A 15096-nucleotide genomic window follows, 5' to 3' on the forward strand; every position below is an offset into this window, starting at 1 on the left:
ACTAGCGCTGGGCTCAGTGAGAGATTGAGTCCACATTTCGCCTTCCAAGGTTCGCGAATACGGGCAGGGTGACTGGACAGACGGTTGGGTTAGTGGTCTAGGGGAGATGGGGAGATGGGGAGCGTGTGTGTGCCTGGCTCTCACAGCGAGCTTGAGGGTTTTCTGTCGCGGTAGTGCCCACACCCGGTCGCTGTTCCACTGGGACATAACGCAGGGCAACATACCAAGCTTTCTGAGCTTCCCGATTGCGATTGTGAAAGCGTCTTTGCCATCATTATTGCCAGAAGCCATACTTTAGAGGGCAGATGCAACATTCACTGGCACGACAGTGAGCGGGGCCCAATCGCAGTCTTCAGTTAGTTCCCATCTGTAACGCCGGAACCTCGTCCTCGCCAGCCATCAACACACATTTGCACATGGCGTCGCATGCAGGTCAGGATTCGGGCATCCTGCCAGACCCACTGTCACCACCTGGCAGCACTCCCGGGCGTGTGTGGCAAGCGTGCCAGAGCTGTCGCCGCAAGAAGGTTTGTGTCGTTTGTGTCATCGTCGCCATCCGTGGCCTTCGTCTGCGGATACAGGTCTCTGACGCCGCCTAGGTCAAGTGTGATGGCAAGAACCCATGCCATAACTGTAGTTCTCGTGGCCACAGCTGTGTCTTCCCCGAGGCGAAGGACCATGCCTCTGTCAGCCGATAGTCAGTATCGTTATCTAACCTGGTCATACGGATATATGTTTGCCTAACCAGCGATATCATGTAGCTATGCATCATCGCTTGAAGCGAGGTGCCAACATATGGACTTCGTCTGCCAACGACTTGAGGGCCTTGCAAAGACACTGTCTCAGGCTACGGACGTTCTAAGCCGTGCTTCGTCCTCATCGCGTCCGGACGGCAGACTGAGCGAGGATCTGATTCAGGCCGCCAATGTTCTTCGGTCTTTTCCCGGTGGCTTGCCTCAAGGACCGTTACAGGATGGTCAATATGGCCATCTGGACACTCCAGCAACTGGCCAGCTCGCCTTCCGGGATCCGGCCGCGGTTCGGGCTTACGACGATGAGCCCTCCGACTATAGTGAGCAGGACGGGTGCGTAGTTCCGGACGAAGAAGAGGATGATGTCCCGGAAGATGGCGAAGATGAGGAAGAAGAAGACACCCAAGACCAAGCGGGTGCTCTCGTTACAGACTCTTATGGTCGTCTTCGGTGAGTTCTTGCTCCAGCTACATGTCAACACTGCTACTCCATACTGATGTATCGCGCAAGCTTTGTGGGTGGAGCCACCAACAAGATGCTCATCGACGCCGCAAAAGCAGTTTCACCACTTACGCAGACACATACGCCCGCTTCAGGCGTTGCCCACGAAACTGGAGAGACAACTCACAATACCGACGTCGAACTGCCCTTGTTCATCCGCGGCCGGGTCTGGCCCGAACTACCATACCTCCCGAAGCCGGAGCAGCTGTCGAGACCACCGCAGTATGTATCTGACATCCTCGTCGGTTTGTATTTCGACAAGCTGCACTACACCTTTCCTGTCATATTCAAACCCCATTTCATGGAGAAGTACTCGAGGATGCTACGGGGAGGTAGCACGCCATCAGCGAGCCAGGACAAGGAGTTCCTGATGGTTTTCTTCGCCGTCTGCGCGTGTGCGTCCGGTCTACTGCCCTCCACTTCGGAGCGGGGGTTCCCAGGTATCGAGTACTATGAAAAGGCACTGCTCCTTCATTACGCCTCTCCGGGTCAAGCTTCGTGGGAGAATGTGCAGTGTCTGGCCCTGCTGGCGATGTGCGCGGCGAGTTGGAACACGCTCACTCGCAGCTGGAGCTTGGCTGGCCAGGCTGTCCGGTCCGCGATGGACATCGGCCTACATCTTAGCAACCGATATGTGAGCCGGTCCTCCCTTATGTCCAGCCTGATATCCGATACTTACTATGATGCTGCTCTAGATGAAGGCCGCCGGCGCCAAGCGTGGCGCATCTGATGCCTCTGAAAGGCTTCGGCAGCAGGTTGCGCGCCGCACTTGGTGGAGCATATTCTGCATGGAACGGTAGGCCTCTGCACCGGATCTCTCTTTTGTTTATTTGTTGTTGTCTGACACCATCTCATAGCGTTGTCTCGATCTGTCTCGGTCGACCAATGGCCGTTCAAGAGAGAGACTGCTCATGCGAGCTGCCCCTAGATCTCAGCGACGAGGACCTCGAGCGTCACTGCTCCTCCGGCCGAGCTGCGTTCGTGGCCACAGGCACGCCACAGCCGCTGACAGGGTTCCTTGCATTTGCTCGCCTGTGCCAGCTCTCCGGCCGGATACAGCAGCTTGGTTCTCCGCTGCGACTGCGCCGTCCCTCGACCCACTCCGCAGAGAAGACGAGGAGGTACCTGACACGAGTCCGCGCTCTCGACCAGTCCCTCCGAGGGTGGCTAGAGACTCTACCCGACACCGTGCGCTTCTCTGCCAACGAAGTCAACGGCGCTGCCGCGGGAGACTCGGGCCTCGTGATGTGCGTCATCATTTTCATCATGCACGCCGGCTCGCTCTTGAACCTTTACCGGTAAGCAGCGCAAATGCCATCCCTGATTTGAAGCCTCGGTGAAAACCGTTTGCTGATGGTGGAAATGTGCTAGGGATCTTGTCTACTACCTAAAGCGTTTTGGCGGCAGCCAGTCCAGCGCCAGCACAGAGATGGCGGACGCCACGGCACAGTGCATGAGCGCAGCGAAGAGCTGTATCAATGCCGCCGAGCTCGTGCGCGACCTCGTCCCGCCTTCGCACTATCTCGCCATATGTGTGCACTTCTTGACGCTATCAGGCGTTGCTCTGTAAGTGCATCTGCCAACACCTCTTGACTCTCTAGAATCGCCCTACTAATCCTCAATTTCTTAGACTGCGTATGTCATCCAAGCACCTGGGGCCAGAAGTCATCGACGACGCCGAGAAATGCGCCGGGTATCTCCAGAATCTCGAGTTCCGTTGGTCAGGGGCTAGTCGTAGTCGGGCCATCATCGAACATCTGATAGCCGAATGTCGGCTCCAACAACAGCAGCAAGCCATCACTTCGGGCCAAGGAACAGTAACACCCGCGGATCAGAGACCTGCAGCCATGTCTAACAAACGTGTCTTTGCAGAGATGGATGGTGAGAACGGCTTCCAGATGGAAGACATCCTGTGGGGAGATGTGTTGCCGTGGTTTGACGTCAATGACCTAGGGGGTAACAGCTCATCGTTTGTTCCTTGGAATGGTTTCTAGTGTAGTATTAAAGCCTTTGAGATTGTTCCTTGACAACGTGACTAGGACCTTAATTCAAAGAAGCAAAATTCAGATATCTGACACGATATGCGACGACTCCTAACATGTCCCGCCGATCATTCCTAGACCCTTCAATTTGCCACTGCAACTAATAACTATACCGGAAATGAATGTTTTCATAGTCTGTCATGTCCGACTCAGCATTGAGAGCACCCTGGTGAAGCGACTCCTCAGGGGTGAGTCCCATGTCGGCCACGAGGCGAGCACGACGCTTGTTCTGCCAGATGTCTGGGAAACGGTCAGTCAAATTTGTTGCACAAGGTCTGTGACAAGACGTTCACACTTACAATAGAGCCGCCAGAAGAACATGACGACGAATTCTAATCCGTACATGCAGGAGCAGATGATAATGGCCGGGATGTATCGAGGAGCATCCTTGGCCTGGAAGACCTGCGCGCCAATGCAGTTGCCTGTACAGTAGGCGATGAAGAGCACGGTCCCGGTGACGGACTTCTTTGTCCGGCCTGCGATGTTGGAGGGCACCAAGGTCCAGATCATGGGGCCGGCGACGTTGCCGACGATGGTGATCAGGTAGCAGCCCCAACGAGTCCAAAGCATGCCCTGCCTAGGGAGAAGGGCCAAGGCCAGCATGCCGGCGAAGGCGGGGACGACGGACGCCATCATGATGTAGAAGCGCATTCCCGGCTTCTTGAGGGTGATGTAGCCGGCGATGATGAAGGTGATGATGGACAGGCACTGCTGCGGGATCTTGCCCTTGACGATGGTCTCGAGCGGGGTGAAGCCGAAGGAGACGTAGACCAGGTTGCCGAAGGATGTCGTGCCCCCGTTGGGAATGGAGTTGATGATGACGAGGAAGAACAGGAAGTAGGTCTGCGGGTCCTTGAACGCGGTGGCGACCTGGTCCCACTTCCAGGGCTGCTTCTCGACATCGGTGCCGGTCTGGTTTCGGACGATACGTGCTTGGGCGATGCGCTTCTCCTCAGCAGTGAGCCAGCGTACTTCACGGGGTGTGCCGAAGATGAAGTAAGTAATGACGGACAGGACGACAGTAAGGGCGCCTAGGAAGAGAGAGATGCCCTTCCATGGGGCCAGTCCGTTGGGGTGTTCCTTCGCATGTGTACCAATACCGTAGTTGATCACTGAAGCACAGTTCGTTAGTTGAAGAGAACTTGTACAAATCAATAGATGGAAGGGGGGCTTACGGCTGGTCAAGATGTCCATACCAGCGTTGGCTGTGCCCCAGATAACAGATCTGTGGGCGTGCTCTTGGCTAGTGTAGAAAGTTGACTACTTACGGTCAGTTTGATCGTCTTCATATGGAATCAGTCAATATCCAAGCCTACCGTGATATAGATGAGGGCAGGGTAGGTCGTGCACTCAGCCGCTCCCTGAAGGAAGCGCAACACCATCAGGCTGGCAAAGTTCTTGGCAGCGGCAATGCAGAACACTAGGATTCCCCAGATAAACATGCTAACCGCAATGGTCGGTCCAACACTAACACGCTGCAAGATGTAATTGCCTGGCGCCTCGGCGACGAGAAACGCGATGTAGAAGATCGAGGTGAGCCCTATCAGCATGTTAGTTGGGTCTATCCATTAGAAATCGGGATTACGACCACCACATACATGAGAATTGCTGGCCGACCAGGTGGGTATCGGCGATCAAACCAAAGGTAGCCTGAGTAGATACCGAGACCTTGTCTGCATATTGCGCGCCGGAACAGATCTTTGAGAGAGAGAGAGAGAGAGAGATGACAGATTAGAACAAGCCTGCTTTCGAAGCAAGGATCAATAGCGACAACTCACCCACATGAGCGGCAGGAGAACCCAGTCGACCTTGCGCAAAACCTTCCGGTATTGCTCATCCGTGAACTCTTCCTCTGCTGCATGAACCATGTCCACGGCCACATCTGCGATATGATCCATCTTGCCATCGTGAAGAGAAGCGGCGACCGCGGGCGGGACGCTCTCAAGTGCAACGCCATCCTCACCTTGAGGGACGGCAGCTTTCGTTTCATCAGTGGAACCCATATTGTCGGCAATGAAAGCTAATACTCAGATGGCCAAGAAAGAAACAACCACAAAGCTTGGCTCGATGTGAATAGTGTCCCCGGAGGGCGGCCGGAAATTTATAACCACGTCTTGCTCTGCGTTGCAGGGGGATCTTCAGTGCTAATCCACGACGCGGCAGGTGTGCCGCTACCCCGGTCTTGGACGACCATCTTTGATGGAGCCAATGTGTTGGAGACCGAATTCGCTTATCATGGTGGTGTCGGAGCTCTTCCGGTCTGCCAGTTCAAGTATTGGCTGACAGGTCGAATTGAAATGGACAGCGGCGATTGATTTATGCCCCAAATCCCTCTAGTATTGCAGTTTAGTTTCCCCTACCCCAGACTAGCCGCGTGGTTTTCATCCATCGTCTCCATTTGGTGAAGTTGATTGGGAGGGTCTCCAGATAGCGGTGCTGGCCCAAAACCGGTGATAGCCCGAAATCGGCACGGAGCCCGGATGTGCCACCTATCGTGTGGGATAAGATGTTCCCTCTGGGACATTGGTGGGACGGCCTTGGCTGTTGTTTGTCAGAGCAGGCATACGCAGAGGACATCCCCCAACCAACCCCAACAACCAAAGCATTCTTTGCAGAGGCTACAGTAAGCGAGAGATCAACTGCCGGCTTCGAGCACAGTCAGGCTTCCGCTTCCCAGTCAGCCCCAGCACAATGGCGCTGAATCATCCCAATGGCACGCCTCCCAAGGCCATCGACTTATCACATCACCTCAATACATTATCCAAGTCTCGACACCCTAGCCCTCTCAAGGATATTATCAAATTCATGGCCTACGATGGCATGATTAGTTTGTCTGGTGGTAAGATCCCGATCTTAATCTCAGACTTGGCGGAGGTTGAGGTTGCATAGAACGGATATTAAGTTGTATATCACTGTCTAGGCTTGCCTCACCCATCCCTATTTCCCATTAAAGAGACTGGCCTTACTTTGGTGGATCCCTTGTCTCCGGCAGACAGCATTCCCGCTTTGGAGACCAAGAAGCTGCGGATCGACAGCACTTCGACCCCTCCACTTGCCAAGTTTCTACAATATGGTAAGTCCCAAGTCATTACCACCCCAGATGTATCAACCCGGCGCTATGGAGTCACCACTAACTCTCTGCAACTAGGCACTTGCGAAGGCAACGCTGAGCTGAGACAGTGGGCCTACAACTTCACCGCCAAGATTCATCGCCCAGCTTATGCCGACTTTGAGATCCTGCTGCATCCGGGTAACACCAATGCCTGGAGCAAGCTCGCCGGGCTCCTGGTCGAGAAGGGAGACTATATCCTGACAGAGAATTTTACTTACCCATCATCTCAAGCCCACTGGATTCCGCACGGCAACTTTGCTGCACCTGTGGCCCTGGACGGCCAGGGGTTGCGCGCAGATGCCCTCGAGGAGGTTCTGAGTTGCTGGGATAAAACGCATCCCGGCGTCAGGAAGCCCCATGTTCTCTACATGGTGAGCGTCGGCTCCAATCCGACGGGTCTGACGATGGGCGCCGAGAGGAGACAGGCCATTTATGACACCTGTGTCAAGCATGGTGAGTCTCAACTGATACGTCGGGTTGTGCCGTGGCACGCCACTAATCTATTTATGATCAGATGTTATCATCGTCGAGGATGACCCTTACTACTTTATTCAGTATCCCGACTACAAGATTGGCGGGTCAAAGCCTGATCATGAGATCCTGCCTTCAGACAAGTTTGTAGAGTCCCTGGCGCCGTCTTTGCTACGATACGACTACCAGGGCCGGGTCATCCGCCTAGAATCTTTCAGCAAGTCTCTCGCTCCTGGTTTGCGGTTGGGATACTTCGTAGCCAATCCCATTTTCACCGAGCGGTTGCTGCGAGCCACTGAGGTCGAGACCCAGGACCCGTCGGGCTTCTCGCAGGCACTCGTTCTCGAGCTGCTCAAGGCTTGGGGGGATGACGGCTATCTGGCCTGGCAACAGCGCCTACGCATTGAGTACCAGACCCGGCGTGACTGGATGATTGATGCCTTCTCGTCACACTTTGACCTTGTACCCGCGGAGCAGGTCTCAGGATTCAAGGGTGACGGCATTGTGGCTAGCCTTCGACACGCCAATGGCTCTGGCTCAACGCCCATCTTCAACTTTGTAGCCCCTACCGGCGGCATGTTCATCTGGACCAGGTTCCTTCTTGCCCAGAATCCCAGGTTCCGACAGCTCAAGTCCGATAAGAGCGTGACTGGGCCCGAGGAAAAGTTTGCCAACGAGTTTTGGTCACAACTCGCCGAGAATCTAGTATGCTTTACCTATCGTTAATTGTTGCGTAACAAATGCTGACTTTATTACCAGATCCTACTTACACCTGGTTCATATTACTACCCTTGGCAAGGTGGCGAAGAGGCTACCTCAAAGGTCCAGGTTGTCGAGCCTGATATGACGTATTTCCGATTTTGTTTCTCAATGGCAACGGTAAGTCGAAGCCCACAGGGATGCAGAAAGACTTGACAGTGTACTGACAGTTTGGCTTTTAGGAGGATCAAATGAAGACAGGTATTGCGAGGTTTGCTGAAGTTGTGAAGAAGTCATGGGAAGTGTAGCCGCACCTGGCTCGTAGACTTGGTAAAGTATAGTGTGAACAATATCAGGTACATTGTGCTATAAATATTATATGCCGGCGCCATCCCGAAGCATCTTGATGACCTGGTCTTTGATCTCAGTCAGGTCCTCTCTTGGAGGGATTGGCTGTTGCTTATACTCCTCGCCACGAGCCATGACAAAGCGTGGGTGCTCGAAGGCCTTGATATCCTCCAATGGGTTACCAGCAAAGGCAGCCAGATCAGCCGCAAGGCCTCTTGCAAGCTTGCCGGTCACACCCTCGAGCCGGCAGACCCGAGCCGCCTTCTCAGTAGCCGCAGCAATGATCTCGCGAGTAGTGAATCCTGCATCGGCCATGGCGAAGAGTCCATCGGCATACCGCTCGAAATGGCAATGTCCAATGCCAGAATCGGTGCCGACGACGACGTTGACACCAGCCTTCCGAAGAGAACCCAGGACTTCCATCACAGCTTCTCTAGCATCCCAGGGACAGAAGTAGTTATCGTGGCTACATGCTGTGTTCATCTGCAGTTCGATCATCAACGACAGAGCTTGGTGGAATGTCTCGGGGCACACTCAACTTACCGTCGGACAGACAGACACATTATACTCCACCATCTTCTTTGCTATCTCAGGCTCAAACTTGGCCCTACGGTTGGTAGACAGAAAAGAGCAGTGTTCAATGCAGTTGAATCTCGCCTCAACTGCTCTCTCGATGCCCTCTGTTCCGATAGCATGCGTAGTTATGGGGAGACCGCACTTGCGCGCCTCGTCCGCCATGGCATCCATCTCTTCCTGGGAGTACCGAGCCTCCCATACATGGGTGCCAGGAGTGAGGAAGCCGCCCGTGGCCATGGCTTTGATCAGATCCGCGCCCTCGGCCTTGTGCTGCCGCACCAGCTGCCTACACTGCTCCACGCCCTGGCACTCGCCGCCCATGCTGCAAGCGTGGCCGCCGGGGACGGTGAGTGGCGCGTTGGCACACTGCATACGCGGGCCTGGTATCTCGTGCCGGGCGATGCGATCACGGATGGTGATGACGGTCAGCCCTCGAGATCCGAGATCCCGCGCGGTGGTCACGCCGGCGTCCAGGAGCTTGGCTGCGTGCTTGGCCATGAGAGGGAGCAGTTCTTCATCGGTCAGGGTGACCTTTGTCGTGCTCATGCCGGTAGGATCCAGCTGGAGGTGGACCTGTTGAGGTCAGCCAAAACTTTCAGTAGGTGCTCACGGCGTAACATTCCTGGAGTTAGTCGGGACGACTTACATGGCAGTCAAAGAGCCCCGGCATCAAAGTCACGTCGCCAAGGTCTTTCACTTGCGAGTTTCCCAAGGAGGTACTGACGGTTGACCATGGGCCAACTGCTGTAATTAGCTCTCCATCAACTACAACTACACCGTCCTGGATAATCTCGGCATCACTACTCGTCAACAGGCGAGCAGCTCGGTATGTGATGGTCATATTGTTTGACGAAGCAGCCAAAGGAAGTACTAGTGAGTGCTGGTAGGGAAGAGCAGTTCACGCATAAAATGTATCGTATCAGGGCAATATACAAATTATAGTTCGCCCGTGGTGTGCTTCTCCACGCCAAGCGCGTCTCGTCAAGGACTCTCCGCATTTGCAGCCATCATGTCGGATCCCTTTAGTGTCGATGAGACAGCGGAGATGGTGTGTTGCATACGACAGGCGGAACGGTTCTCGGCCCGTATTGGGTGACCCGACTCCTCAGTGAGGTCGTGTTCCGACCGAACCCACCAGTTTCACTCCGTATTCGGTCGGCCAGATCAGTTCGGAAAAATGGCCGACGCTTGCACCATTCCATCCACGCTAGAATGCTTATCTCCAAACTGGGCCCGTTGCTTCCAGAGCGACCTTTCCTTCCTCAGTAGTTTTGGTTGATTGTATCAAGTCTTGGCACCATCGACCTTGACACATGCACCATGGGCAACACACTTTCAGCCTACCACGAGGCACCGCACGTTCTCGATCTGGGCAAAAAGGGCAAGATCAAGGGTGTTCAGTTCGACGACAAGGCGCGCCGTTATACCGGTGTGCCCTATAGCTTGCCGCCGACAGGAGAGTACCGGTGGAAGAAACCTCGCGCGCTGCCCGAGACCTGGACCTACTCCGGTCAGGATGGAGCTCCGTTTGACGCAATTGAATTCCGAGCGCCCTGTCCGCAGTCCGCCTTCATCTCCGGGGTGGAGAAGGATGTGATAGACGACGAGGCGTTCAGCGAAGACTGCTTGATCCTCAACATATGGACACCAGTCGAGCGCCCGGAGGACAAGGGCAAGAAATGGCCGGTGTACATCTGGCTGCACGGTGGGTGGTTCCAGATGGGCACTCCGTCGCAGGAGGAGAGCATGAGCCCCGTCGAGAAGATTTCCACTGGTCAGCTCGACGCAATTGTTGTGGCTGTTGGCTACCGCCTGAACGTCTTTGGTTTCCTCGCCAGCGAGGAGCTTGCAGCCGAGAGCAATGGCGAGTACGCTGGCAACTTTGGTCTCTGGGATCAGAGGCTGGCAATGGAATGGGTGAAAGCCAACATTGGCTACTTTAATGGCGATGTCGACAACATCACGCTCGCTGGCCGCAGTGCCGGCTCCTATGGTGTTCACGCGCAGCTTATCCATGATTTTCGCCTGTCGCCAGCCGCTCAGAAGCAAGACCAGCTATTTCACCGTGTCTTCATGTGCTCCAATGCCATCCCGGCGCAACCTCGACCCCTCGCCGAAGCGCAGCCTCAGTTTGATGAGCTGTGCGACTATTTCCAAATCTCAGCGACCGCGACTGGCGCAGAAAAGCTGGCAGCACTACGCCAGGTCAGCCATCAGAAACTAGTCGAGGCACTGAAGCACCTTACACGCCACACCTTCCGGCCCGTTACTGATGGGCTCTTTATCGAGCCGGGCATGATGGAGTACCAGCGCAGCCAGCAGTTCGCCGATCAGTTTCTGCAGAGAGACATGCGTCTATTAATTGGAGAGGTGCTCAACGAAGAGACCTTATACGCGACTTACAATACACCGGATGCTGGATTCGACTCGCTCAAGATCGAGGTCGCTAATTATTACGGCGAGACCACCGCAGAGAGGATCCTCAAGAACTATGCTCTCCCAGCTGAGGGCAGTAGTGAGAAGGATTGGAGAGATTTGTTTGGTCGCATCATTTCGGATGGGCAGGTCCGCGCCCCATCAAGAGCCCTAGTTCAGGGGTTGAGTCAAAAGGGAGTTCCGTTGGACAGGATATGGCGATATCAAATCGCATATCGTCTTTCGTTTATCACCGAAAAGCAGGTTCCCATGTCTTTCGGAGTAGCTCACGCAATGGACAAGCCGTTCTGGAAGTAAGTTTCTTCAGCTCAGGATAGCCAGCCATGTGGTTTGCTGACATTAGCCTCCAATAGTTACTCTATCCTTCACGGACCTACACCTAAGGAGCGGGAACTTATGGATGAATGGATCAAGATCCTTGTGGCCTTTGTTCAAAATGACCGAAGCTATAGCTTCGGCACCAAGTCGTTAGATGAGATGAAGGTGGCTACACCAAGTGCGACAGTCGAGGTGCAGCGCGATTCAAGGTGGCAGGACCTTGTAAGACTAGGCGAGATATTTGCTGGCCAACAGTAGGAATCATGACAAGAGACTCTTGCTCAATTCGCACGAATATAGAATTGATGGCATCAATGCCTCATTGCTGTAGCAAGCTCATCTATGATGTCTAGTCTTTCGTTCTCTTGCCCCAAGTCTCGAAATCCTCTGCAAAGAAGCCCCTAAAGTATTCACCCTTTGACGGCTCGCTGATGCTCTGCACATCTTCAGACGTTAATTGAAATTTGCCAACTTGCTCTAGATACCCCGCCAGTCTCTCGGATTGCGCACTGGTGGTGACAACCGAGGCTCCCTGGTCAATGACCCAGCGGAGCAGGACCGCGGCCTCGCTTACTCCATACTTCTCTGCGAGCTCCTTGCAAGGCTTGACAGCTGGGCCGTCCTTGACCTTGGTTAGCGGCGTCAGCGCGGCAAAGCCTTGGATGGGAATGCCGTGCTGTTTCAGGTAGGCCATCAGCTCTGGCTGCTGGACATAGGGGTGCATCTCTATCTGATTCAGGGCTGGCTTGATGGTAGCGACCTCGAGGATCCATTCGACATGCTCGATGGTGAAGCTAGACACACCGATCTTCTTTGCCAGTCCTCGCTGCACGCAGCGCTCCATATCGCGCCATGCCGATTGCAGGTGTTCTTTGGACTTGGCGACGAAGGGCGTGTGTATGAGATATCTGTATGCAGTGAATGTCAGTCTGTTTTGCTCCTTGGAAAGATGCAAGGAAATGCAGCACGGCATACAGATCAACGTAGGCCATCTGCAGTTTGGACAGACTCGTTTTCAGGGTCTGTTCGACGTGGTCGATATCCACGGTCTTGGTGGTTACGGCAAATTCGGACCTTGGCACTCCGGACTCCTTGATGGCAGCCCCCAGCTCTGGCTCCGTGTTGTACACTGCTAGTGATTAGTAAAAATCATCAGGGAAGCGAAAATGTACAAGGAGACCTACTCTGGGCTCCATCAATCTGACGGTACCCAAGATCGATTGCTGTTCGAAAAGCCTTCACAGTCTCGGCATTGAGTGCGCCATCTGGACCTCTCATCCAGAGCGTTCCAGCGCCGTATACCACCTGATAAAATCAGGATAAGTGTCCCAGGATTAACTTGACAATGGGATTTTGAAGTTTACGATTTGAGTGTACATACCGGAAACGTCATGGTTCGGGATGGTTAGTGCTTACAAGGTATAAGGCACACGTTTCGGATCTGGTGAAGGGTTTGGAGAAGCAAGAGTCCCTATGGAGCAGATGTATGCAGTACTTGGTGGTATTGTATGCCGTCCTTTCCCCGAGCCGAGAGGGGGGTCGCGGCTAGGTTCCAGCCATCGGTCCAAGAGAGTGCGGGCCTCCCCACATGAGAGGTCCTCAACCGACCGAGACGCGGTACCAAGGCCTCGGTATCAAGAGTGACACACTAGGTAGTCGGTGAGTCGTCTAGAAATTTTCAAGATAGCATCTATTACCGTACTTTGCGATCGTCCGGTCATTGAAGGGTCTATCTACTATCTCTTTTAAATACTACAACACTGAATTTCATTCTTGGTTCATGATAATGATCTTGATATCCTTCCTGGCGTGCTGTGCCTCAAACGCCTCGGCTCCCTTAGTCAGGGGATATGTAGATGTGATCAGGGGCTTCAAGTCAACAAGCTTTCTAGAGATGAGGCTGATCGCGTCCGCGAAGCAGCCAGGTGTGTAACGGACAGTGCCTAGTTTGGAGGCATCAGTAGGTGAAGAGTGGAAGACAAGTAAACTAGGAGCACTGACCTTTGATGGTAAGTTCCTTTGCCGTAACCTGGAAGAAGGGGACCGAAGTCAAAGGCTTGCCCAGACCGGCCTGGACCATGGTACCGCCCGCCTTCAGCATGAACACGCCCATCTGGCTGCAGATGTCTGCGCCACTAGCCTCGACAACGACATCGAATCCGTGTCCCAGTTCGTGCTTGGAGATGACCTCCTTGGCGTAGTTTTGTACAAATGTCAGGGAGTCCACAGAAGGGTCCGTGTTTTTGGGAGTTGCGATTCCGACGTCGGCGCCATATTTCTCTGCAAACTCTGTCCGTGACTGCTCAATGTCGAACATGACAATCTTCTTGACGCCGTGAGACTTCGCAACCGCAAGGACCAGCAGGCCAAGAGGGCCACAGCCACTACATGATGGTGACAGATCAGTGCTCAACTCATTCAAGTCTCAAGAGTGGACAATGCCTACAAGATAGCCATTGTCTGGCCAACATTCAACGCAGCTCTCCGGGACAGTTGAACCGCAATGGCCACAGGCTGGATAGCCCCGGCCTCCTCCCACGAAACATTGTCCGGTATGGGCACTGTCATCGATGTGCGACATGTGTAATACTGGCAAATCGTACCGTCGGTCGGGTCCATTCCGCAGTATTTAAGGTTGGCACAGACGTTGGGGTTCCCCTTCAAGCAAAACTCGCAGCTGTTACGGACAGTCATGGCAAAGTCAGTCGCTAATACAGCGAGACCGTGGACACTGCGGGGAGAGAAACGTACTTCATGCAAGCATTGCCCGGCTCGACCGCGACTCGCTGCCCAACGAACCGGTCCGTGACATTCTTGCCCACCTGCTCGATAATGCCTGAAGACTCGTGGCCCAGCACCAGCTGTTTCGACACACTGTCGCTCTCCCAGTTGTGGCAGTCTGAGCCACAAATTCCTGTCGACATGATCTTGACCAGCACCTCGCCTTCACCGGGCGCAACGACAGGTCTCTGCTGGACCTCCAACTTGCGCTTGCCCACCCACACCAGTGCACGATTAGAGGTTGGGAGAGACATGGCTGCTTGTTCGTTCTCGTTGGAGTGTAGCGACAAGGTCCGGTGCCGGCTGATGCTTGTGTCGAGGTTTAGAATTATAAGATACTCTCCGGGTAGAGACGTCGGGTGTAGTCCATCATCGCAGCCGAAAAGAGAAGCGGAGAAAGCACTGAATGTTGGAGATAACCGAAAGCTGCCTCACAGCCCATGATCGCGGTTTCGGCTCGGAGCCCGGCACGCCCCTCAGTAAAGGAGACTAATGAGGGGATCACACCCCGGCCGACTGAACAGGCGATGCAGTTTGCGGATTGGCGTCGGCCTGGAGCCCGGCCCGCCCACTAATTGTCTCTATCCCCAGAGTTCGATTGGACATCACGTCCCGCAAGAATGGTTGGCATGTCAAATTCTGGTTGCATTGCTGTATTGCTGTGGGGTTCCAGGCCCTGTGGCATGGGGTAAGCAGCACTGATTCCACAGGAAGATACGCCTACCCCAGATCAGGGGGCCAATATTTCACATTCTGGACCCAAGCAGATCCTGCTGATTACTGTTGAGAGGCGTGCAGCTGAGCCAAGCCTCGACGATGGCGGTCTGGATACTAACTCGACTTGCGACACTATCCCTCCCTACCACGACTAGTTAGTGTGTGTGCCCTGCAGATGCAGCACGGAGAGTGAACGATATCCTCTTGCATATCTTGTGCAAGACTGTCGATCCTGTCTATATCAGACGGCTGGCCCCTGCCTGCATCCTGACCACTTCTCACCATCTGCCCAGTCGCCAGACCTCTCAGCTCAACTTCCTTCCTGAAACTTATCTTCATATTT

The 15096-nt window shown here is 54.2% G+C and overlaps 7 protein-coding genes across 7 annotated transcripts; 3 read left to right on the plus strand and 4 right to left on the minus strand.

Annotated features, from left to right (window-relative positions):
- Nucleotides 1–795: 795 nt before the first annotated feature.
- On the plus strand, nucleotides 796–3247 carry E0L32_003466 (uncharacterized protein; the record flags this gene model as incomplete). Its single annotated transcript, XM_031137769.1, has 6 exons — nucleotides 796–1202; nucleotides 1263–1887; nucleotides 1949–2049; nucleotides 2111–2551; nucleotides 2625–2819; nucleotides 2884–3247. The coding sequence occupies 6 exons, from the start codon at nucleotides 796–798 to the stop codon at nucleotides 3245–3247; spliced, it is 2133 nt and encodes a 710-aa protein (XP_030998615.1).
- A 148-nt stretch (nucleotides 3248–3395) lies between these two features.
- On the minus strand, nucleotides 3396–5298 carry E0L32_003467 (uncharacterized protein; the record flags this gene model as incomplete). Its single annotated transcript, XM_031137770.1, has 6 exons — nucleotides 3396–3535; nucleotides 3595–4407; nucleotides 4471–4555; nucleotides 4612–4835; nucleotides 4894–4993; nucleotides 5074–5298. The coding sequence occupies 6 exons, from the start codon at nucleotides 5296–5298 to the stop codon at nucleotides 3396–3398; spliced, it is 1587 nt and encodes a 528-aa protein (XP_030998616.1).
- Nucleotides 5299–5986: 688 nt separating this feature from the next.
- Nucleotides 5987–7885, plus strand: E0L32_003468 (uncharacterized protein; the record flags this gene model as incomplete). The annotated part of the gene is made up of 6 exons (XM_031137771.1): nucleotides 5987–6134; nucleotides 6249–6368; nucleotides 6444–6860; nucleotides 6922–7583; nucleotides 7638–7757; nucleotides 7820–7885. 6 exons carry the CDS (start codon nucleotides 5987–5989, stop codon nucleotides 7883–7885), a joined length of 1533 nt encoding a protein of 510 aa, XP_030998617.1.
- Nucleotides 7886–7952: 67 nt separating this feature from the next.
- Nucleotides 7953–9342, minus strand: E0L32_003469 (uncharacterized protein; the record flags this gene model as incomplete). Its single annotated transcript, XM_031137772.1, has 3 exons — nucleotides 7953–8408; nucleotides 8469–9074; nucleotides 9148–9342. 3 exons carry the CDS (start codon nucleotides 9340–9342, stop codon nucleotides 7953–7955), a joined length of 1257 nt encoding a protein of 418 aa, XP_030998618.1.
- A 479-nt stretch (nucleotides 9343–9821) lies between these two features.
- On the plus strand, nucleotides 9822–11513 carry E0L32_003470 (uncharacterized protein; the record flags this gene model as incomplete). Its single annotated transcript, XM_031137774.1, has 2 exons — nucleotides 9822–11230; nucleotides 11291–11513. 2 exons carry the CDS (start codon nucleotides 9822–9824, stop codon nucleotides 11511–11513), a joined length of 1632 nt encoding a protein of 543 aa, XP_030998619.1.
- Nucleotides 11514–11604: 91 nt separating this feature from the next.
- On the minus strand, nucleotides 11605–12648 carry E0L32_003471 (uncharacterized protein; the record flags this gene model as incomplete). The annotated part of the gene is made up of 4 exons (XM_031137775.1): nucleotides 11605–12163; nucleotides 12231–12387; nucleotides 12440–12560; nucleotides 12637–12648. 4 exons carry the CDS (start codon nucleotides 12646–12648, stop codon nucleotides 11605–11607), a joined length of 849 nt encoding a protein of 282 aa, XP_030998620.1.
- Nucleotides 12649–13022: 374 nt separating this feature from the next.
- On the minus strand, nucleotides 13023–14290 carry E0L32_003472 (uncharacterized protein; the record flags this gene model as incomplete). Its single annotated transcript, XM_031137776.1, has 4 exons — nucleotides 13023–13198; nucleotides 13257–13639; nucleotides 13702–13932; nucleotides 14007–14290. The coding sequence occupies 4 exons, from the start codon at nucleotides 14288–14290 to the stop codon at nucleotides 13023–13025; spliced, it is 1074 nt and encodes a 357-aa protein (XP_030998621.1).
- Between the last annotated feature and the right edge of the window lie 806 nt (nucleotides 14291–15096).

This window comes from Thyridium curvatum, assembly GCF_004353045.1.
Source record: "Thyridium curvatum strain D216 chromosome Unknown NODE_15_length_556224_cov_80.126021, whole genome shotgun sequence".
Classification (NCBI taxonomy): Eukaryota; Fungi; Ascomycota; class Sordariomycetes; order Thyridiales; family Thyridiaceae; genus Thyridium; species Thyridium curvatum.